Raw genomic sequence first — 25,663 nt, forward strand, 5'->3', positions numbered from 1 at the left:
GTAACAAAATGTAATCTAAGCCCTGTCACATCAGTTTATATGACAGGCAAATCTCATTTTCTACTTGATGATTTGCAGCAACCCCTAAGCTCACCTTCTCAACAGCTGCTTAGAGCCCACTGAGCATGTGCAGTGTCACTGACGCTCTTAACAAAATCCATGATTGGAAACTCCTGTGACAGCTTTTAAGGTCTGGATCATTGCTACTATAGAGAAGCTGAACCTTTAGGCCCTTTCAATAAGTTCTAGTCCTATTCATTTTTAAGGTTTAGTTCTCCATGAAATGCTTTCGCTGAAAAACACATTCAAATGTGTTTTATACCGGTAACAATGCACTAGCGCACTTTTACACAAATGATGCATAGAATTAAAGCTGTATGGAACCTGTTATCCAGAATGCTTAATTTGGATCTTCATGCCTTAAGCCTACTAGAAAGTCATGTAAACATGAAATAAACCCAATAGGCTGTTTTTTCTTCCGATAAGGATTAACTATATCTGAGTTTGGATCAAGTACAAGTTACTGTTTTATTATTACAGAGAAAAGGGAATCATTTTAAAAAATTTGGATAAAATGGAGTCTATGGGAGGCGGCCATTCTGTAATTTGGAGCTTTCTGGATTAAAGGAATTCAATTGGGTGGTGCTATTATTATTGCCGCCAGCAGAGGGGGCAAGTCACTTGTTTTTATAATAAAGTCAGGAAAAGGTTCTGGTGAGACTGGAAAATGTCTAAATAAACGGTGCAGTTCCTGTGCTGCAAGGAGCAACACTTCCTTTGTAACAAAAATAGAGGAGACAATGTAAACACCACTCGCCAGATGTAAATGATGTGAATCACTTTTAACTGGCAGCACTTCAATTTAAAACTACAGTTCCCAGCAGCCATCGATAGCCAGAGCTAGGGATTGGAAGCTGCTGGACGGCAGGAGGACAGCACTCACTGCTTTCAGGACTGGACTGGAAAGTTGGTGGTGAAATGTGCTGTTCTTTGGTCAGGAGGGGGGCGGCGGGGGAAAAAACTTTAGTCCTCTGGCTTAAAGGAACAGTAACATCGTGTGTTTTAAAGTAATAAAAATATAATGCAGTGTTGCCCTGTACTGGTAAAACTACTGCGTTTGCTTCAGAAACACTACTATTGTTTATATAAATAAGCTGCTGTGTACACTTTTTTGTGTTACTGTTCCTTTAAATGAATGAATCAGTTCTCCAGAATATACCATCACATCAATACATGACCAAAGCTTGCACCCCATAAAGGGACACATTTAGTAAAACCCAAGACAAGGACAAAGAAGACCTTCTGTATCACTAGTTTTAAAGGATGAAGATTATAACTTCCCATTAAAGGGAAAATAAAGTTAAAATGCAGATGCTTCCGTATAAAACTGTGCAAACGGTATATATCAGTAATTCCACCACAGTTCCAAGAATATCTAGAATACAAACTATGTGCTCAACCCTTATCTCACCCCCTTTCTTACACACTGCTCCGGGTCACCCTAAAGGGTAGGAATCACTACTTTAGACTGGGTATCCACCAAACTACAATTGAACCCCAATTTGCATATTCAAATTAGGGAAACTTTTAAAAATTGTCATTACCCGAGAACAAAAAATTGTGTTCGGTAGTATAGCGGGTTAAAGGGGCTGTTCTCTTTTAGTTTTGATGTATATATATATATATTTATTTATAAGTACAAGTCAGTGGTGTGTGATAACAGATGCAAGTAGGGATGCAGGGGTGTATCTCCTCGCATTTTATATCCTCTGCAGGGAGTCCATTCCATGTACCAGGAACTTCTCATATCATGTCTCAGGCCTGAGCTTCCCAGCAGCAGGTATTTTACTTTGTTTTTATTTCTATGCATTGCTCTGTTTCCTTAAACAAAAACACATTATAGGAAGGTTGTGGCCTCCCTCCAGTGTGTGTTTTACCCTATAGAATTTGTCCCTTCCTTCTCCTGCTGTTTCTTGGATTAAAAATGAAAAATAAATATGGATTCTGTTTGGAATCCCTGAGCCGGGCGCAGAGGGCAGCAAACGTGTTATCTCATTTCCTCCATTACTCTGATGATGTCACAGGAAACAGGAAGGGTCCATAGAACATGAGATAAGGGCAAGCGGGAGGCAGCAGGAGAACAGTCAGGGGCATCCGTCAAAAAGATCCAGTTAGTACAGATGGAACATTCCAGTACAGCATTACAGCAATTAACATTCAGCCTTTCTATGACAGATGTGACCTCACTCTCTCCTAATGTTATGATGAATCCTCCATCCCAAGCTCAGCTTCTTTGTGGCAGCCCAGAAAACACTGAGCATGTACAGTGCCGCTCAAAAGATGGCCTAACAAGCGACCAGGGTCGGACCGGGGGGCCCGGGGGACCCCGGGACTGCTGTCCAGCGGCCCCCCTCCAGCCCCCCGCCCCCCTGCTAATACGTGTCGGCTCAGCAACAGTGCCGATTGGCACGCATTCGCGATTCAAATATATGGAGAAGGGTTCTGGCCCGGCGGGGGCCCACGAGGGTCGGGGCCCACCGGGTTTTTTCCCGGTATCCCGCCGGGCCAGTCCGACACTGTATCAAACAGTGCCTAAGGGAGGCCATACATGGGCAGATTGAAGCTGGCGATATCAGTCCTTTAGACCAATTCTGCAGCTTATCTGCCCATGTAGGGGACATTCTGATGGTTCTCCACGATTGATATCAGGCCAAACATCGGGCAGATGTCGATTGGTCAGGTTTCAACTTTTTCGAGGATGCCATGGGTTAGTTTAAATGCGGTCCTCGTCCTGACGGCTCCCCTTTTCTTCATTGTAATCCGATCGTTTGGCCCTAGGGCTGAACGATCGCATTGATCTGATAGCGCACGGTCTTTGGTGGGTTAAGATCCAGTCATTTGGCGACTTTGCCAAACGAGTGAATCTTTTCTTTTCCAATTATATTTCTTGGTATTTTGCATAGACAATAAGAACAAAAACAGCAAGCAAAAGTTCATGTCAATTTACATAGTAAGAAGAAAAGAATTATTACATAACAATTCATTACAAATAAAACATCAAATACCGAATTTAACAGAAATTCATCATGAGAAATAAAGTAAAAAAAATAAAGTTATATAAAATAAGAGCTTCGTCGGAATTATACGTAACCTTCTCAATAAAGACTCTATCCTCAAACTCCAGAATTTGAAAATAGGGAGCCCAAACCCTTAGAAAAATTTTCTCTAAAGCCTATGTTACCATATCTAAAACTTATTGCTTCATCTATGCAAAGAGACTTAAGATAAGATAAAAATAACCTTTAAATCTGGGGAAGTTACGAGTGGATCTTATCACATATGGCCTCCTTTAGACACTCTAATAATGGAAAATATGGGACAACTTCTCACAGCCTTTGGGGTATATGCAATTATTAAAACAAAAACATATTAGGACCTTCGTAAAGAAGGTGGTCAAATATGATCTTGAATATCACAACTACTCAACTTCCAGGACACGGCCCTTAAGCTGGTCATAGGCTATCATAAGTAGGGATGCACCGAATACAGGATTCTGCCCAGCCGAACCGAATCCGAATTTGCATATGTAAATGAGGGGCAGGGAGGGAAATCTGGTGACCTTTTGTCACAAAACAAGGAAGTAAAAGATGTTTTCCCCTTCCCACCCCAATTTGCATATGGAAATTAGGATTTGGTTTCGGTATTCGGCCGAATCTTTTGCAAAGGATTCGGGGGTTCGGCTGATTCCAAAATAGTGGATTCGGTGCATCCCTAGTCATAAGTTGCTATTGTACGAAACAAAGATTCATATGATTTTCAGACCGTGCGTGGATTTTCTCGACATTTTTTGTGCCATGGCAATTGGTCGACCCACCCAGACAGCAACCTGAAACACGTTCTATGGATGTGTACTGCATTTAGGGTTGCCACCTTTTCTGGAAAAAAATAATGGCCTTCCTATATATTTATCTTTTTTCCCTGTTAATAACATTGGGATCAACCATCATTTTTACCGACCAGGCCGGTAAAATACCAGCCAGGTGCCAACCCTAACTACATTACATGCCCTTTGCAGCATCCATGTCACCACAGATATTTATGTATATATGTATGTATTTATAATTTTATTTGTATAGCGCTCCTTGAGGGCAAAGCACTGTACAGCAAAACAATAGATTAGTAGTAACAAACATGGGGTCACTGCATTAATAAGTAACAATAAGTGCATTATTAGAAATACAATTCACATGAATATAAAATATAATTACAATAAAGATTAAGTGCTCAGTGTCAAGGAGACAAAAGGATGGAGGATCATACCCCGTAGGGCTTACAGTCTAAATATATATATCCCAAACCTACTGACAAACCAATAGAATGGCAGAAATCCATGTTTTCGAAATCGAAAAACCACACTAGCACACGAGACTTGTGTCTGCAGGGCAAGCCCTTGCAAAGGTTTTTACTGCGGTGGTGCAACGTTTCGTTGCACCACCGCAGTAAAAACCTTTGCAAGGGCTTGCCCTGCAGACACAAGTCTCGTGTGCTAGTGTGGTTTTTCGATTCAGTTACTAGGAGGTCATCGTATCCTCCATTCACTGTGCACTGAGCAAAGCTATATACCTGCACAACGGGTGTGCAAGGGTCTACTCCAATTGAAGAAATCCTCGTTTTAACAGCAGTTACAACCATCTTGGAGTTTTGTACCACCACTCAACCACCCCCGAAACAACCATCAGAACCCACATTATTGTACACCATGCGACTGCATTGGATTTTGGTACTACAAGACAAGAATCTAAAGGTTCCTCATTCTGCGATATTTAGAACAAATTTGCAGGCACGTTGGAACATCAGAAACAAGAAAAATTGCCTGCTCCCTTTGATTATACCAAGTGGTGGGCAGAAACATCCCTCCTAGGAGAATCTAACTGTCAGCCGACGGATCAAGTGTGAATGTAATGATTCTCCTTCTCTACCTATAAAAACATTCTAGGTGATTCAAATTTCTGTTTCGTATACCATCAAGTCTCGTGACAACTCCTCCTCTCTCTTTCTCTCACTTTATTTTCATATTATTTTACTCCCTTTTCTCTCCTCCAGTTTGTTTTATTTCATTGTCTCCAACTTGTTGCCATATCCTGATAATTGCTGCTGGAGTGTGAGACTGACAATGCTCAGGAAACATATGCTACAATGGAAAGTCTATGTTTGGAACACTGTAGTGATGATAATAATAATGATACAGACTCCATGGCTAGCCTTTATGATATTATGTTGGTTGTCCTGCCTGAAAAATCAATAATATAGTTTGAAGAAAATGAAGAAGGGGAGCTGCTGTGGTCAACTTTGAAGGCCACGATTATTACTGATACTGGGCTGCTGAACCTCTGGGCTGATACAGTAAATTCAGTACATAAAATAGCATTTCTCCCCTTACTATTGTCAAGAGCTTAGCTCTCCTTGTAACTTAAATTATAGCAGGGCATCTAAAGGCAGAAAATGTAGAAAAAAACCCTAAATCTTGCAGTCCATGACTCAATGACTCAATCAATCTCCTTCTACATTCTCACACATACTCCTTAGGTGTGACTACTGTAGTTGCCCCCCTGTAATCAAGAGTTGCGTATAGATGTGAAACTCAAGGCCCCATTCTTCCGCTTCAATTTCTGCCTCCTGAGTGGTGTATTCTCTGTCCAGAAAGAAGGTGTAGGAAGTGGGTTTGAATATCATGATTGCCGCAATGTGACCCCTATTATTATTATTAAACAAGGGCTTTTATGTTGCCGGCATTGAAGAATTTATTTCCCAATTATGTGACTTGTCCTTGTGTCAGACAGCAATCTAGACTTACTTTATGGCCCACCTTCCGATGTGTTTTATAGCTAAGCATATGGGCAGGCATTAGTCAAGGCTAGATCAATGATCCGGGAAATCCAGGAATTTCATTATTCCCAGAACTCAACAAAATCTGTAAAATGAAAAATACCCCCTAATTATTAGCAGTGCTTAAATCACTTGATGTCCCGTATGTGTTCAGATCACTGGTATTCACTGGGAGTGAGAGCTGTAGTTATGATACTTGAGAGCACAGGCAGCACATGGCTCATTTATAAACACTGGGCAAATTTGCACCCATATAACCATGACAACCAATCAAACTTTTGCTTTTATTATTCAACCTGAGGCTGGCTGGAAAAATACAGTCACTGATTGGTTGCTATGGGTTGCTGCCCGTGTCCAAATTTGCCCAGTGTTTATAAGTGAGCCTCACTGTCTCTTATTCTGGTTATCTCCCCGCACCAAACACATGCCCTGAATACTACTACTGTGTATCTAAGTTTAGTTAGAGCCCACTAAATCTTCCCTGTATTCCATTCCAGACTGGCATTGTTTAATTCACTGGGCGTTGACTCCTTCCAAATGAAGGATAATAATACATACGGCCCATTCAAGGCAGGAAATTGGTTGTGAATTTTCTAGAAAAAGCAACACCGCTCTGGGAAGAATGCTCTGCGCTGCCTACTTTTTAATTAACTGCCTGTTCTAAAACCTTTCCCGGTCCCTTTGGCTGAAAAAAGGATCAATAATTCCCGAGAAGCAATTTAATCATAAAAAATAGACAATTTGTGTAGCCAGGAGGACACTTTTAATTGGATCAACAAATCATTCACTTGTTACAAGCGGACGCATGTCTTCATTGCAACGAAATCTCCCCCAAATCCGAGAATGGAATAGGCTGAATTACATAGAGAAATAAAACTAATATACGGGCTTTCAAGTTAAATATCCCCTTCACTGACTTTGTTACAAACACACAGGGGGCATTTCTGTCCCTCTGGCTGATTTTTAAGACAAAACATAACTGTGGATCAATAAAGTAAACAGGAGCCTGTGGGCAGCCGTATAAATAACAGTGATTCACTTATGACACGATCCCTTAAGTACAGTTAAAGCAGGAGCCGCGGACCATTGCACAGCACACAAGCCTTGGGGCCTCAATGACCTACTATCATCATTCCCAGCTTAAATGTAATAGTGTAGGTAAGTACTGAGGTTTCTTTAAAAAATTATTTAAATGACTGCACTTCTGAGGTTTGCTCTGTACCCCCAGTGACTCTAATCGTGAATTGGGGACCCCCGGTTGTCGTTCCTCTTCTCCAATCAACACAAAAGTACTTTACATAAGGATGCCGCAATCTTTATTTGATTTTCCCTTGTGCTGTTCTGGCTGGGAAAATGCGCAGTAGAGTAAAGTAAAAAAATATATTGTGTCCTCAAAGCTGAGGGTGAAGCAAGGGATCTCTCCGAAAAAATCAAAGAAATTTATAGTTTTAAAAAAATTGGAGTGCCAAATTGTTGGGCACCCACCATAGATTATAGTTGCTTTGCTCCTGGGCTTCAAAAAGTAATGGACTGGGCTACTGGGACTGGGCTACTGGGACTGGGCTACTCAGGCACCTTTATGTCACAAGAAGTGGTAGTGCAGGGGAAGAACACTCCTTACTATAACCAAAGGGTCACTATACACAAGAATTGTCCTGCTGAATTGTGCTTATCAAAAGGGAATCCCTATGTTGGAGTCTCTCTGTAGTAGTTATGGGCAAACTTTCCTCAATGATAACTGTCCCCTAAACCACATGCAAATCCCTCTAAGAAGATTATAACACAAAGTGGCCACAGAAGGAGAAGCAGAAGGTTCTAAATAGGTACAAGACTGACTGCTGGACGCTAGAGAAAACAAAGGAAGAGGCCAACAATATACCTATAAACCAATGAATACATAGCAATAAACCAATCATTCATCTTACTTTTTTTATAGTGAATAAAGTACCCCCTCTTGTAAAATATAAGGATATTATAAGTCACTGAGGAGTTCCATGACCATATAAAAATAGGAGACCGAAGACCGAGGTGACTTCTAATATCTTTATATTTTGCAACAGGGGGTACTTTATTTATTATAATACACAAGTTTCAGTGAGTCATGTGACAGAAATGACATCACTAAGCTCTGATTATAACCGATGACATCACTAAGTCCCGTTTATACAGATATCATTTACAGGATCTTCATGGCTTTTGTGTATTATATACCAAAAAACCATCCATTCACCTCTTACTGTTTATATAGTGAATAAAGTACCCTCTCTTGTATAAGGATATTATAAGTCACTGAGGAGTTACATGACCATATAAAAATAGGAGACCGAAGGCTGAGTGTTTTTATACAGGTCATGGAACTCCTAGGTGACTTCTAATATCCTCATATTTTGCAACAGGGGGTACTTTATTATAATACACAAGTTTCAGTGAGTCGCGACAGAAATGACATCACTAAGCTCTGAGTATAACCGATGACATCACTAAGCACCATTTATAAGGATATCATTTACAGGATATCCATATTATATTGATTTATGGTATATTCATTGAATACAGAGCAAAAAAATAAAGTTTCTAGGGATGCACTGAATACACTATTTTGGATTAGTCAAACCCTTGACTAATAAAAAGATTCAGCCGAATACTGAACCAAACCCTAATTTGCATATGAAAATCAGGGTGGGGGAGGGAAAAAAGAGCATGCGTGGCGCATTTTTTTTGTGACAAAAAGTCACGTGATTTCAAGGATTCAAATTTGTTTGGCCAGACACAAGGACTAGGCCGAATCTTGCTGAAAAAGGTGCATCCCTAGAGGTTTCTGGCCTAGGACTAATACCAGAATTGACGAGGGTGCCCAAAGAGAAAAGTCTTCACTCAGTAACTTAAGAACATATTATGGATGCCCATTGCCCAACCCATGTCTCTAAAGCTGTGATTGAACTATAAGTACCAACACCACCCAATGAGAGGATTTTAAGGGGTGTTGCAGCCTTTTCTTCTATGTCAAGGACCCCCATCTGAGTATGAAACACAAAGAAGAATTTCTTCTCAGCACACTCCTCCAAAACGGGCTCTGCAAAGGTTATATGCAAATAGCAGCACTGGTGATCAGCCCAGTCAGCTTCTTTTTGGGGTAAACTCCTTCCAGCCAGTGTATTTGTGTTGCTGACTAACACAGAGTGCAGTTCAATAATATTACAGTAGTACTCCCAGATAAACTCCCAGCACCCTCTCTGCCAGGGCTGCTGAGAACGGTGCCTTAACAGAGGCCAGCAACCTGCAGGTTCTAGATCTACTCAAGGTTCTAGAGTACCCAAGTGCCACTTACTTGAGAAATATCCTTTTCTCTGAGCATAGAAGACACCAAGTCCGCAAAATAACATGACGAGCGCCACAACTACCACTCCTGCTATGATTCCAGCTACATTCAAGTCATCTGTAGGGAAGAGAAACAGTCAATATTTAGTGATGCAAAACATGTATGATGCCCAACTGGAGACCTCAGCTCCTCTGTCGTTAGTGGCAGCAAATCCTGGGGAAAATATTATTTGTGGGGGACCCTTATTAACCCTTGCCTCGGGCAGCAACATCTCCACAAATCTATATGGTATACAGTTAATTTGTGTCACATCAAAGTGGAGCAGGCTCTGGGAAAAATATTATACAAGTTATTGTCAAATGAAGTCATGTTACAGTAATGTTTGTGCTTGCAGAGGAAAAGCTCTTTTCTCACAAAGCAGCAGTTCTGCCCTGCTTTATGGCTGAGAGTCTGGCTACCTTTATAGCACAGCATTCAGACCACAACAGGCATGTGTGTGAGAGAGGCAAATTCCCTAACCTGCGAAAATTCGCCAGCGACTAGTGATGGGCGTCAAAAACGAGACCCTGATGCCATTTTCGCAAATTTTTCGGCGCAAATTCACCCATCACTACCAGAGATAGCTTTGCATATCATCGCTACACTACGCCAGGTGAAAATTCGCTCAGACGACGATAATTTGCTAAAATGCGAAGTTGCGTCCAGGGCACCGAACGCTGGCAAATTTTTGCCAATCAAAGTGAAGATGTTCTAGTGTTCAATTCTGCCTAGAGCAACTTCGTTAGAGGTCTTCGCTCAGGCTAATTTGCATACGGCAGGAAATTATAAAGTTGAATGGACGTATATGTTGCAGTAACTACATTACATTACAGGGAACATTAATAAAGACAATGGAGTTGTTATAATGCCCTACACATGAGCCCACTGTATAGCTTATGTTCCATATGTTAGAAAATGTAGGGGGGAACCCGGTTCCCCCCAAAAAAATTTTAAGGACTTTTGCAGGCTATCACTCTGAAAAGGCTGGCGAAAGAGGTAACGTTCAGTAAAATCCGCATATTGGTGAATTTGTGGAGTTGCGTCCATTCGCCAGGGCGAAAATTCGTCCGGCGATAGAGTGCGAATAAGTTGTCTTTTTGAGAGAGAGAGAGAGAGAGAGAGAGAGAAATCCGGCCATTGTTAAAAGGGTGGTTCACCTTTAAGTTAACTTTTAGTATATTATAGAATAGCTATTTCTAAGCAACTTTTTATAGTTGTTGAATTATTAGCCTTCTTCTACTGACTCTTTCCACCTTTCAAATGGGGGTCACTGACCACCATCTATAAAACAATTTATTGTTATGGCTACTTTTATTACTCATCTTTCTATTCATATTACAGTCCCTTATTAAAATCAATGCATGGTTGCTAGGGTCATTTGGACCTTACCAACCAGATGAAATTGTAAACTGGAGGGCTGCTGAATATCACTCTCTCCGTCATTCTAAAAGTTAATTTAAAGGTGAACAACCCCTTTAACATCAGTGCAGGGTTCTGAGCAACGAAGAGTATAAATGAGCAGAGTAATTGAGTTTAGAAATCATAGCAAACGACATTTATAAATATGTTATTTTTGAAATCCAGATATATTTATTGCCAGGAAACTGCCTGATGCTAATTAGCAAATACATTGTGATGATAGAATTGAAGTGACTGATTTAACTATGCCAATCTTATTCTATACTACAGATATTAATTCTGATTATCACCTCAATTATTGCAGACACTCATCCTTAATAATGGCAGTAAGGGGGAGTTCTAGCCAGAACCCTTGCATCCAGAATCGACCTTATCCTGATAAATCTCTCCTCCCATCTTTAATTCAAAATCATTTCAGGTTTATTAGAGACACTCACCGACTTGCAGTCGCCTCACAGCACATTTCTGAGACTTGCCGATGCCGTTGCTGGCTTCACAATAATATTCCCCCGTATCCAATTTTGCAACTGTGTTGAATTGCTATATGGTGGGACACAAACCATCAGGTTATTCCAGCAATAAGAGCATGAAGGCAAGGGGCACAGACTGCAGAGGGATATCTAAGGGCAAAGCATGTAACAGGGAGCAACATTTTCCCAATATCATCGATTGCTATTTTAAAGGAGAAGGAAAGGCTAAAATTAAGTAAGCTTTATCAGAAAGGTCTATATAAATACACCAGTAAACCCTCAAAGTAATGCTGCTCTGAGTCCACTGTCAAAAGAAACACAGCATTTCTTTCCTTCTATTGTGTACTCATGGGCTTCTGTATCAGACTTCCTGTTTTCAGCTTAAACCTCCAGGGCTAGGGCTTGAGCATGCTCAGTTTACTCCTCCCTCCCCCCTTCTCTGCTGGAATCTGAGCCTTGAGCTATGAGTGAGCAGGGAGAGACTCAGACAGGAAGTGATGTCACACCAAGCTAATATGGCAGCTGCTATCCTAAAAAAAGAGAGAGCTTCTACAGCCATTTACTAAGTATAGAAAAAGCATTCTACAGAATAAATATAGCGTTCTTGCTTCCATTATTGGGGTTAATCTTTTGGCAATAAACTGCCTCGGCAGCTTTCCTTCTCCTTTAAAAAGTTTTTTTTTTCAATATAGCATTAGTATTGATGAGACTAAAGTACTACTGGATTGTTATTCTGATTTACCCTTATTACCTCCTGAAATCAGATAGAGAGCTCAGTATAAACAAGTCTCACCCATCCTTCATATGTTTATTGGGTCCCTAAGCTCAGTAAGTGACAGCAGCACAGAGCATGTGCAGTGAATCAGCAGATCAGATGGGGAGCTACTGGGGCATCTTCAGAGACACAGATCTTTACTGCTAAAGGGTTGTGGTTGCCTTGGGCTTGAATAGTTTCCCAAAGCATTTCTAGCATTAAAGTTTAGTTCTCCTTTAACTGTGTTGCACATCAAATAGAATGCCTTGAACAAAATGAGGTGTAAGTTGCCAAAAGCCTGGAAGAACATAAAGACAGACATTTGCCATACTTATTACCTTGGTCTGCTGTGACTCCTCTCCCCCCCATACTAAACTAATGATGTGGTCCAACAACAATGATGAGACTATAATCCATTGTCTCTGGCTCAATTTCCTACACTAACACAGAGCAAACCTCAGGGGTCATATCTACACAACATTATTGTGCCACAGAGGCCAAGAGATTTAATCTTTGCAGCAATGTCTGTGGTGACACTCTGATTAAATGTCAAGGCTGACTGTGTGACAAATTGCCCTCTACTCTGAGGGATTGTCAAATTCAATGTCAGAAGGCTGATATATCATCACACTGTAAAAGGGGTATCATACTGAATAGGGCGCACCATAATGGGTATAGCAAGTAAAAGCTGACACTGGTGTTTACACTTCATCATCATTACAGTAAACCACGGGCGAAGTGATTCCCATTCAGCACAGAGAGATGATACTGTCGGTGGTTTGAGGTTTTAGGCCATGGGCACCCACTCTTTGCCTCATCTCAGTATATCTGAATTAGATCTGCCTGTGTGTGCTCACTTGCATCAGCGCTGGAGCCGAGGTCAAGGCAAATACACAAAATGAGGCAACTTCGAGCCGACCTCCGCGCTGATGTGTGGGAAGCAGAAGTGTCTCGGATGAATGGAGCAGGACCAACATGATAAGCTTCTCCCATCCTGCAAAAATACTTTGCTGAGAGCAGCGGAGACGTTGCTCAGTGTGTTCATGGCCTTATGATTTAATATATCTCCCTTACGTCCCATAATGTGGGCTTGTCCATCTAGGGGGGCCCAAGGAACATTACAGAGGTCGAGGCTTGAAGGCCAATTAGGATAAATGCTTGTTTGGTGATTCAGTTTTCTGCTGCCATAGATACCAGTCACTGAACGCCAGCATCAATACCTGTGGGGAAGGAATATGAGATAACCTGCTGCCTTAGGCTAGGGCTACACAGTGGAACAACTATAGAGGAAGCAGACCCCACAGTCACAGGGGGGGCCTGGGGAAAAGGGGGGCCCGGAATGCGGGATCTGCTTCCTCTATAGCCAACAAACCACCCCCCTTCCCCAGCCACTCTCTTACCTGCACGGGGAAGCAGATTGCATTGGCATGGGGCGGACAGTGGGAGGAGCCTGGGCAGAGAGTGGGCGGGGTCTGAATGGGGAGTGGGCGAAGGCAGAAAGTAGGTGGGAGATTTTTTTGCAGGGGGGCCCGGTGCCAGGCCCGGACTGGCAATCTGTGAGTTCTGGCAAATGCCAGAGGGGCTGTTGTAAGATCCCATAGACATTCACTGTGGAGTGGGCTGGTGGGAGACTGGTTGGGCCTCTGTGTACTTGAAATGCCAGGGCCCATTTTGAGTCCCAATCCATCCCTGCCCGGTGCACTCTAGTGACACCACATCACATGGATCTCAGGCTACGGAGAAATGCAGACCGAAAATCTGCTCCTCCACTGCTTTTCTGCTGCTTCTCTGCCTGCACCCAAAAACATTACCTCTGCTCAGGTGCAGGTAAACGCAGACAATTTCAGTGTGAAATCCAAAATTTTGCATTTTGAAATTGATATCGGCCATGTCTGCCTGCACCCACGCAGATATAATGTTACTGGGTGCAGGGAGAGCAGCAGCAAGGGAGCAATGGGGGAGCAGATTCTTGGTCTGTGATTGTCTACAGGCCAAGCTCCATATGGTGTGGCCCTGGCCTTAGACATTCCTGGAGCCATTGCAGCATAGGATGATTATTTGATGTTTGTGAATTTGTGTAGATATGTTATAAGATAAGAGGAGGGAGGCTTCACCAAAAGCTGAAGCTCATGGGGGAGACTCTGTAACAAAAAGGCTGAAACTTTCCCACTAAAAGGATAGAAGCAATCCAAACGTCTGTTGTTTCAGTAGCTAAAGTAATATTTACTGGGCTTAAGTTTAATAGCATTGCTGTAGAGCTGCCAAAGGGCTTTGTATATTGATAGAGATAATGAAGGTTATTAGTTCTCTATCTGTCTTTTGTCAAATCTATTAGCCAAAAAACAACTAAAATACATAATATGGATGACCATGTCCAAAAAAGCTCTTTGTCTAGGGACATTGCGCAGATGTCGCCAGAGGTATCTCAGCAGCACTTACCAAAGTGCCTGAGGCAGAATTGACGGTGTAAGATGAGTTTGTAAGCCTGGCATTCGGAGCAGGGTTTACCGCCAGGAGGATGCCATTTTTATACCATCGGTATTCCGACGCTGGGAATCCTTCGCTTTCTCGACATTTTAGTTCCACTGCAGTACCACTCATTGCTGAAGGAGGGACATCGCACACAGGGACACCAGGGGCCACTGTGAAAATAATAAAGACCATTACACCTACATACACAGCAACCAGCAATCTCTGCTCACCCCTAAATTCATGTGTTCAGTTTTGCACCAATCTCGCAGACCATACACACATGTTATCTTGTGTTAGGGAGCTGCTATCTGGTTACCTCCCATTTGTTCTGTTGTTAGGCTGCTGGGGGGAAAGGGAAGGGTCTGATATCACTCCAACTTGCAGTACAGCAGTAAAGAGTGACTGAAGTTTATTACAGCACAAGTCACATGACTAGGGAAAGCTGGGAAACTGACAATATGTCTAGCCCCATGTCAGATTTCAAAATTAAATATAAAAAAATCAGTTTACTCTTTTGAGAAACGGATTTCAGTGTAGAATTCTGCTGGAGCAGCTCTATTCACTGATGCGTTTTGGGGGGAAAAAAAATCCCATGACAATATCCTTTTAAATAGGAAGTAGACTTAAAATATGATATTGTCACTTGCAGCACCACTTCTCAACTACTGTCCCGAAATACCAACACTACCACCAGGCCAAAGGAGCACTGGGGTTACCCTTCTTGTATAAGATCGCTCCGTGCATAAAAACATAAGAACAGAATTAGTTCTGTTTCTACTTGCTATATATATACAATCGCCTTTATTTACAATTTGCATTCATCACTTCTATTTTAAGTGTTCAGTTGAGTTACTGCACTCATGGAAAATACCTTTAAGGAAAGAAGAGTATTTTCCCCTGAAACTCAACACTCAACATCTGGATGTTCTCTAAAGATAAAAAACAAAAAAACAAGGATGACCTGCCTAAGAGGGAGCAGAAACAGAGATACTTCCATATATTTTATGGGGCTATAAAAGATGAAAACAGACTTTAGCTAGAGGAATGCACTGGGAATGAATTAAACTATATTATATTTAAGGTTATCACTTCCTTGGTTTAAGGAACAAAAACTTCAAGTTATATAGAATAGTCTATTTTTTTGGGGGTCTTCAGCAACATATGTGCAATAAACTTGTATATATTACTTCCTAATATTGTAGTCTTATATGCGGTTTTGTGTGATTTTTCCCATAACTGAGAACGTGAAGGCTCTGAAATGATCAAGAATTTGGCTTTTATTGGACGCCAGCATGTCCTTTGGGAAGTAGACTTTTCCTGTCCACCTAATTTCATCTTAAATCCATGCCTCGAGGCCTCAACTCCATTCAGTCTCAACTGCACTCCTTTCAGTAAATCCCACCCATGGATTTGACAAAATCTGCATCTTTCCCACAAGCTATATGCTGTTTTGGTGTGATTTTTCCCATAACTGACTGACTGTGAAGACTAAAATTATCAAGAATTTACCTGGCTTTTATTGGACACCAGCAGGTCCTTTGAGAACTTTCCTGTCCACCAAATTCCATGCCTCGCAGCCTCAACTCCATTCAGTCTCAAATCTACTCCTTTCAGTAAATCCCACCATCATTCCCACAAAGTACCCTAGAGCATAAATGTTCTCAGGTTTGGTGCTCCCTAACTAAGAGACTCTCCTCTAGCGAATGTGACATTTTCCTGGAAGGTAAACCAGAGAGGTAGCCTAGAGGTTGACCATTGGTAATGGTAGCCCACAGGTTGAACATTGTATACTTGGTACTTGGGGGTAGGTATTATCTATTTGGAAGATAAAAGCTCATAGTTTGACCCTTGGTATAATGTATCCTGGGAACAAGCAAATGTGGGCCTCCCTGGCACAAATCGCCTGGCGATAGAGTCCACAGGGCTACAGGTGTAAAAGTAAAAACTAATTTTATTGAAAAAAAATATGGAAATCTCCAGAGGCCCTACTCGTTTCATGCTCAATAAAAAAATTGTATTTTTTTCAATAAAAGTTGTTTTTATTTTTACAACCGTGGGCCTGTGGATTTCTTGGGGAGTGTAGGGGAGGCTTATGTTTGCTCGTTCACACAATTAATTGTTTTCCGCTCCTTAAGCTGAGGGTTTGGGGCCGGAGCACCTGGACTACTGATTCTGCTTAGTGAGAGTATCCACACTGGGACTGGCTGCAACAGATTTTAGACCCCACCATTAAACATCACGGTTAGATCTTGTTATGCTGTTAAACATTAAATATTCCCTTACCTAAAACCTTCAAATCAATGACAATTTCCTGAAATGATTTGCTGTCTTTAGGGGCAGTAACTTCACATCGATATTTCCCCGAATCCGCTCTGGTCGTGTTCTTAAACCAGATGCTGGACTCGATCATCTCCGCTCGGCCCCGCAAACCCGCTGTGGAATCAAGAGAAGTGATCAGCACCCATAAATGTACACTTTGCCACTGGATGCTAAAGCAAGGTTACTAAAGGATAGTAATAAGATAATACATGAGGTTACTAAAGGATAGTAATAACATAATACATGATCATGAAAATTTGAGCCAGGAACAACTGCATGTATCAGATGAAATCTCTGAACCTGATTCTAGCTCGCTGCCTGTAATTTTATATTCACCAATTATTTGCTACTTATTTATCCATGGTGGGGACTGCAATAAACATAATGCTATGAGCTAGTGCCTTACAGAAGGGTGAATACTGGGCAACTTTTATTGACCATCGTAAGTTGTGCCAGAAAAGACATTAGAAATGACACCTGTGAGTTACTATGTCTATTTCTAGAGAGGGTGGAAATTCCATGTTACCTGCTAGTGTGTTATTATAATAGATGAAGGAGATATCGCCATTGGGTACCACTTTCTTCCATTCCAGTCTCACAGGTTGATCTTTCTCCAGTTTATACTTGCAGGAAAGAATAGCCTCTGAAAACCAATAACATGATGTCAATGCAGCTAAACACAAACAGCTGCAGACTCTTACACTATACACAAATGTGTTTAAAGCTACAAACTGCAATCCCCCAGCTGCTGTCAAACGACACTTGCCAAAATCTGTTCAACTTAATGGAAAGCAAAAGGTTGAGCATCCACAGGTTTTACGCAGGTCTCTCCAACATTTTCCATGCAGTGGGCCAGTTATACAGTATACAGAATATGTTGCTGGGCTGAAGCATACAGGTGTGGGACCCCTTATCCAAAAGCCTCAGTGAAAGTAATTCAACATTTTTAAGCTGAGAAAACAGGAAGAATAAACTTGTTCTGAACACTAGCAAGGGACTTTTGAACAGGATTGGGTGGTGAACAGGTTGAGGAGGCATAATCCTCTGACAGAAATTCAACATGTTGTCACTAGTGATGGCTGAATTTGGGGCATTTCACTTCACCGAAAAATTCACGAATTTCCCATGAAATTCGTAAAACTGTGAAAAATTTGCGAAACAGCACCGGTGTCTAATTGTTGACGCCGGCGTCCGTTTTTGCAAATTTGCTGGTGAAAATGCGCCGGCATCCAAAAAAAATGGACGCCAGCGTCCATTTTTTTTTGATGCCGGAGAATTTTTCGCGACCGTTTCGCGAATGTGTTCACTGGCGGCGAATCGCGGGAATTCGCGGGAAAATTCACGCCATTACTAGTTGTCACCCTGCAATGCATTAGTCTTGCTGTCAAACTATGTCATATTGCATGTTTAGAGGCCAGGTCATGGTAAAATGATGATGTCACAATGAAGTCTATGGGTCCTAGAGCAGACTCGGGGTCATAAAAACCCTTTGGAAAGCCACATCTGGCCAACGGGCCTCCAGTTGGACAGCCCTGGTCTAACTCATTGATTTCCAAACCAGTGGGGCTATCCCCCCAAACAGTGGCAGGAGAGTTCAGCCTGAAGGCCGGTTAGGATGAGACTTGGGGAAAGTATCTATTTCTTCTACAAGATATGCCTGAAAGCCAAACTTGAAGGTTGGCTAGGGTAAGATTTAGGGGGAACTCACTGATTCCCAGAGGCAGGAGGGTTCAGCCTGAAGGCCAATAAGGATGAGACTTGGGGAGAATATCTATTTCTTCTCCAAGATATGCCTGAAAGCCAAGCTTGAAGGTCGGTTAGGGTAAGATTTGGAGGGAACTCGTTGATTCCCACACCTGTGGTAGGAGGTAGGAGGGTTCATCCTGAAGGCCAATTAAGGTGAGACTAGGGCAGAATTTCTATTTCCTCTCCCATGATATGCCCAAAAGCCAAGTTTGAAGGTCTATTAGAGTAAGATTTGGAGGGAAATGATATCCTAGATATTCTTGGAAGAATCTAAAGCATTCATCTTTTTCAATATCTGTAACCTTGCTGGGGGGCTTGAATTTAAAGAGCCACACAACCACTGGCCCAAATGTTGCAAGATATTCTGATGCATACACACATTTTTGTGAAATGACTGATTTACTGTAGATCATGGATGTGTTCTGTTACCTTGACAAAAGTCATTCGAGTGGGATATAAGAAGTTTAAATTCTGTTGATAAGCAGCTGTATGAGACAGTAGCTGAGCAGTAAGTTGGCTGCCATTTCTACTCAGGATGTACAAATTGCCAAAGGTCTTCATAGTGTTGTGTATAATATTGACTCAATTAAGATTAAGCAAAATATCTCCATACATATTGTTATTATCATTTTTATCTTTGCGAAAATGAAACCAAAGGCACAATATTAATTCTCTACTTTCCCCTTTACGTTTTCTTCTTTGGTTCAGGAATATATTGCCCCCTTTATACTCTATTCAGGGAACTCTATTATTTTGCTGGGATGTTGTAAAATTTATGGATTTTAGACGTTACGTAGAGATCCCCCACACACACAAACACCCAATAAGCTGGAGACAAGATTTACATTGGCTATTTGTTCTGACCCCAAGCCCAGAAGGAATACTGGAGCCTGACATGGGTAAGTAGTAGGGGTCAGGAGGGAGGCAATGGTTAAGGTTTTAACAGCAAGAAGAACTTCCTGAATATTTGTAAAGTGATACCAACACATTCCTTTATAAAACAAGAATACTGTATATCAGCAGCATTTTATCATGTGATTAACAATCACCCATGGAAACCTTGCTCAGCACTAAATCAAAAACCTCTCATCTTTTATTCAAGGTTAAAAAAACCCAAAATATTAAAATAGGTGTTGTTGACAGACTACATCGGAATTTCTGGTAGAAAATATATATTTGATTTCCCTATACAGGTGACCCATTTGGCCAAAAGGGTGAACAAAAGGCTGTGAAGGGTCCTGCTGAATGAACCCACCTCCAAACTCTTGCACTTGTACATTGCTGTTATCTGACGAGACATGGACGCCAAAGGTTCCCTTGCCTAAGAGAAAAGGAAAATACACATTGTAAACATTGCGTTTGTACAAAATTAATCATCTGTATAACTGTATAAAAAAACATTTTGGTTCAACGACTATTAATACGACTAAGAACACATTGGGGCAGATTCACTAAAGGACGAAGTGGCTAACGATAGCGTCAATTCGCCAGCATTGCCACCTGCAGGGACATCACCAAGTCACTAACAGATGCAGGCGCTAATTCGCTAGCGAAAGAGACCGTCGCTAGCATTCGTGCGTACTCTATCGCCAGGCGACTTTTCACTCTGGAGAAAGGTCTTTACTCCGCAAACTCGGTGAAGTGCTCATTTTACTGAACGTTACCTCTTTCGCCAGAGTTGACTTCTCCACCTCAAACCAGGTTAAGTGCTAAACAGAAGCTAGATCTTCCTCAATCTTTTGTCACTTACATTGTATCCTGCGAGCCGAAAATGCATTAAAGTTACGCTTTAAAAACGCTGGTGACTTTTCCTTTTTTTGAAGTGGAATTGCCTGAAAAAGCTCATGTGTAGGGCATTATATAAACTCTCTTGTCTTTATTAAGGTTCCCTGGACATTTGTAATAAAAAGTGGTAACTTCAAGCATTTGCACCAACATTTATAATAAAGACGTCCATATAACTTTAAATTACCCGCCGAATGCAAATTGACCTAAGCGCAAGATCACTAGTGAATTTTCGCTAGGCAGAAACGAATGCTAGCGCATCTTCGCTATGAAATGCTCGAACTGCCGAAGTAATGCTAGTGAAAAGTCGCCAGGTAGCGAATTTGAATTTGGCGAAGTGGTGCGAAAGTGGTCGCTGGCGACAATTCGCCCTTTAGTAAATCTGCCCCAGTGTCTTCTATATTCGCCAACAATACTTAGCACAAACAGGGCTGTCTGGTTAAAAGTCCTTGGGGTGAAAATAATTCCCCATACCTCATTGTTTCATACAACTAACATCTATTTTTACTTGGATACGGAGTTGCACTTCCACAACAACAAAAGAGCATCACTTATAAACTGTAGTGGTTTTTGGAAAGGCTCTAGTTCAAGGCCTACTTTGAGGTCCAGTATTTGTTGAGGAAGCTGTTGCTGAATTAAAATCCCCAGCAGCTGGAATTCCATACACTAGACATCCAGGACTGATGTATTTTTTCTAGAGTTGACACCAGCCTTCATGTATTTCCCTAGGGGCCCATTCCTACATAAAGCTCTTACCCAACATGGGAAAAATAATGTCCTTCCAGAAGAATATCAACTTCAATGCATGGATTTTAGGACAGCAGCCTCTTATATATGAGGCCCAGTAGCCTCACATAATCCTTAAATTTCAGCTGGTGACAGCTGCCAACTCCAAGGCCTCTGAGGTTCCCAGTGCCATAGAAAAAGTTGAAAAACGCAGATAATTGATTAGAGAAAGGCACCAAAGCAAATATTCATGCCACCAAGCAAGCATGTGATTAAATTAAGAAGACCTGTCATTCACAAATTCCACTGCAAAAGTTTAACCGTGCGTTTCCACCTCGAGAACCCCATCAAATCGATTTGTTGCTGACTCTGATGTAGATTATTGCTTCAATAAAAATCCACATCTGATGCTCTGAAACCATCTATCGCATAAATGTCCAGCCTTCTTCCAAAAGCTTTTGTGGAACTTAAATTATCATTGTTCCTTAAAGGATTAGTAAACCTTTTTAAATTAGTGAAAGTAAAATTGCTGAGGGTGCTATTCTAAGATATTTTGCAATGTATGTTAATTATTTATTCCATGATATCAAGAGATACATGTACTGTTAATATGAATGAACTTTGTTACAACAGCGCCACCTGCTGGTCATTTTCTGACCAGTCTGACCACCAAGTAGTCAAGGAAGTTGTCAGGAGAAAGAGGCTGCTCTGATGTTCTTCTGCTTAGGAATACATCTAGAAAACTTTCTCAAATCTTTCCTAAGCATAAGAACATCAGAGCAGCCTCTTTCTTTCTCCTGACAACTTTCTTGACTACTTGGTGGTCAGACTGGTGGGAAACTGACCAGCAGGTGGCGCTGTTGTAACAAAATTCATTCATAATAACAGTAGATGTATCCCTTAATATCTTGGAATAAAAACAAAATAAATAATTAACGTACATTGCAAAATATCTTAGAATAGCACCTTCGGCAATTTTACTTTCACTAATTTTAAAGGTTTACTTATCCTTTAAGAGATAAAAGGGCACAATCAGGTCTAGGCCAGGCTTCCAATAGCCTCCTGTGTTGAATGCACCAATGCAAAATGTACCTTATGGTCTTCTCTTGCTTTTACTTAGTCTGGAGAGAAGTGTCACCACCTTGCACCAAGTCAAAATGGTGGCGATATAGCATCTCATCAACAACAGAATCTTTCTATATTTCAGAACATTTACTGGTATGTGGGTCATTGTCAAACTGAATACTAAGATTGGCTATAGACCAGAATAGCACTGTGAAGGTTCAAAAGCTTCTTTGGTGAAGACCTGCTAATTCTCTATTGTTTTGAAAGCCCCTGAGATGTTGTAGGGCCAAGAAGAGGTCTGATTGTCTCATTGGTTAAAAGGCCATACGATGACGCAGTGCCAAGAAGGTTCTGATTATCTGGTTGGTTAACAGGTTGGTGTAGACTTGTTAAGTCTCTTTTGCTCTGACAGACCATAGATTTAATGCTGAGAAGGTTCTATGATTGCAATGGCTAACAGACTTGTGTAGAGAAGCTAGAAGTTGATGTAGTACCAACAAACTTGCTAAAATGCAATACGGCTCTAATGCTCTAAAAGGCTATAAGCCAGAGAAGCCCTTATAAGGGCCTGATTTATGATGCCACAGGTTGGTTAGCAAACACTGCATAATGTCAAAAGCCCTCCTTTTAATGGGGCCATATAACCTTTCATAATAAATATATTTGCTATGCTAATTTCTCTAGTAAACCTACACCACTCAACAATGTTTCCTTTTTTTAGAAATTTAAAGACAAATACACCTACACACATGCAAGTTGGCCATTACCCCAGTAGGAACACCACAGCATAATCCAGGTAGCCTTGCCCGCACTAAGACCCGCAGAGATCTCAGTTCCCAAATCTTTTCTTTCAAGAAAACCAGAATTATGGAGACCTGGTTTGATTTCTCCATCTCATTCATAAGCTGTTACTGGCAGCTGTTAGTCACTGGGATGGCTCCAGCCTCAACGCTGATGGCATTTACCGAGCAAATGAAATTACAAGCCTGAAGTGTGCCCAGAACTCAATTAAAAAGTCACGGTATTGTGAAACTGTGAGAGAGACCCTGTTCCCTTTGATCAGCAGCCTCAATAGTATTAAGGAAACTGGGGCAAGTATTACAGACAAGGTTTATAAAGGATGTTATATATAATGAAAGAGAACTGGAGAGCCTTCCAGTGTGAAAAAATGTAGTTTTTATTGAAGCACTACATGTTACACCAGAGGAAGGACTCGTGTGGTCCGAAACATGTAGTGCTTCAAGAAAAACTAAATTTTTTCACACTGGAAGGCTCTTCAGTTCTCTTTCATTATATATGATACTGCTGTGAAGATGGCTACTCTACTAAACTGTTGAAGAGCCTGACTACAAGTCTATTGTTGGGGAATAATCGACTATAGTTTATAAAGGATGGTGGTTTTTTCCCTATAGAGGTAACTGCCCTCATTTGCTTCTTATCAGACTTTTTAAAAAAGCTGTATTCCTTAAAGGGAATCGATCATGATTTTTATAGTGTCGTTTTTGTTCCTAAATTATGCTGTTTACACTGTAAATAATTGACTCTACCATATACAATTTCATTCCTGAACCAACAGGTGTATTTTTTAGTTCTGGTTTAGGTAATATTTGTTATGGTTAGATTTAGGTAATATTGGTGTGTCGGTGCTTCTCGGGTCATTTTGCCTGGTCATGTGCTTTCAGAAAGAGCCAGCACTTTAGGATGGAACTGCTTTCTGGCAGGCTGTTGTTTCTCCCACTCAATGTAACTGAAGGAGTCGCGGTGGGACATGGGATTTTACTATTGAGTGTTGTTCTTAGATCTACCAGGCAGTGTTTATCTTGTGTTAGGGAGCTGCTATCTGGTTACCTTCCCATTGTTCTGTTGTTTGGCTACTGGGGGGGGGGAGGAAGGGGGGTGATATAACTCCAACTTGCAGTACAGCAGTAAAGAGCGACTGAAGTTAATCAAAGCACAAGTCACATGACTGGGGGCAACTGGGATACTGACAATATGTCTAGCCCCATGTCAGATTTCAAAAATAAATATTAAAAAATCTGTTTGCTCTATTGAAAAACGGATTTCAGTGCAGAAGTCTGCTGGAGCAGCACTATTAACTGATGTGTTTTGAAAAAACATGTTTTCCCATGACAGTATCCCTTTAAGGAAGTGGGGCATCATTCAGACATGCAGAGGCCGTAATACCTTTTTTTACTTTAACCCGAGGCAACAATAAATAACTTCTAAAATGTTCCTTGGTTCTGTCCTGCATTCGTCCATGGATACAGCTAATTGAAATAACAACCACTTTCTAAAGAAATAACATATATAAGATGTCTTCTTTATAAAAAGAGAACCTTTGCTTTTCCCAACTGTTCATAAAGCTTCACTAAAAACAAAGAAAAAGCTTGGGCTGTGTGAGTTGACACAATAAACACTCCTCAGAGACACAACAACAGATGTTTCCTATACTGGCACAGGCTCAAGGTAAAGGATCTTTGAAAACAGCACAAAGTGGAAACATATCAGCACCGAGTTTCGTCCCGCTGACTCCAGCGTAATGATCCGGTCCATATAAATCCCCAGTGGCAGGGAACTCACTCTTTCCTTTTTTGGGGAACTCAAGATTCAAATTGGAGAAGAGCATATGTGAATTTGAGGCACGTGATGTGTGTGTGTAATTCGAATGGAACTGTTCCATACATAGTTACAGAAGCAATGTACATTCACCAGAGTGTTATCATTCAGGTCTGGTTGGAAAAGAAAAACTGTAAACAGCAACGTACAGCCAGTTCTGTAACTGCAGAGTATCCATGAAATTAAAGGAAAACTATTCCCCTCTGAACAATGTAGGTCTCTATAAAAAGATATTGCATAAAACAGTTCAGGTGTAAAACCCTGCTTCATGTAAATCAACTTTTTTAGCATTATGTGCCATTGGGTAATCATAAATAGAAAATTGCCATTTTAAAAAATTAGGGCCGCCCCCTGGGATCGTATGATTCACAGTGCACACATACAAACCATACATGTTAGGTCACATGAGCCAATTAACAGACAGAGTTATGTCTTTTGCATAGACACTTCTTCCTGTTACAGTCAGATGGCAGATTTGGTTATAAGACCTAATCCATTTATCTACACCACATGGCCAAATGTATGTGGACACTTCTCTGTCCAGGACATAACTACAAAGGGAACAAACCCTGCGGTTGAAGGTGACCAGGAGTGTAGAGGGTACAGTAAGGCCCTAAATAATGAGCAGTTTCAGTATAGCTTGGTAGAGTAGGTCAACTTACCAATATTTTGATGCCTTAAACTGAATTTGCTGTGGGACCCAATAACATCTAATTACGGCACTGTTGGGGCTCTTTTTTCTCCTAAAACAAACTTTACCCTCTTGGAAGTCATCTACATGTTGGAACACTGTTGGTAGGTTCTGCTTCCATTTAGGTCAGGCACTTATGTTGGGGGATCAGGTCTGGCAAACATTAATGTTCCAATTCTTTCACAGGTAAGATTAATATCTGGGCTTTGTGCATCCCAGTCAAGTTCTCATTTCTGAAAGACAATTCTGCATCGTCTTCTTGCTAAAGTTCCTTGGTGCCCCTAAAACGCTATTTTACCTTAATCCATCGGTTCCTCACCCCCTGCCTTGACTCTGACTTTGCTACTCACTGTCTG

At 41.2% G+C, this 25,663-nt stretch overlaps 1 protein-coding gene across 5 annotated transcripts in view; it reads right to left on the minus strand.

The window, feature by feature from the left end:
• jam2.L (junctional adhesion molecule 2 L homeolog) overlaps nt 1-25,663 on the minus strand; it is a 70,598-nt gene that overhangs the window by 3,918 nt on the left and 41,017 nt on the right. For all 5 annotated transcript variants that reach the window (XR_005965286.1, XM_018245964.2, XM_018245965.2 and 2 more), the window contains exons 2-7: nt 19,680-19,745; nt 17,205-17,321; nt 16,643-16,792; nt 14,327-14,529; nt 11,101-11,203; nt 9,215-9,322 (exon numbers count right to left, since the gene is read on the minus strand). Coding sequence is in view for 4 of the 5 variants with exons in the window: in XM_018245964.2 (XP_018101453.1) it covers nt 9,215-9,322; nt 11,101-11,203; nt 14,327-14,529; nt 16,643-16,792; nt 17,205-17,321; nt 19,680-19,745 (747 nt within the window). In the remaining variant the exon portion in view is untranslated. The remainder of the gene's footprint in view (nt 1-9,214; nt 9,323-11,100; nt 11,204-14,326; nt 14,530-16,642; nt 16,793-17,204; nt 17,322-19,679; nt 19,746-25,663) is intronic.

The sequence above is a fragment of the Xenopus laevis genome, chromosome 2L (genome assembly GCF_017654675.1).
Source record: "Xenopus laevis strain J_2021 chromosome 2L, Xenopus_laevis_v10.1, whole genome shotgun sequence".
NCBI lineage: Eukaryota > Metazoa > Chordata > Amphibia > Anura > Pipidae > Xenopus > Xenopus laevis.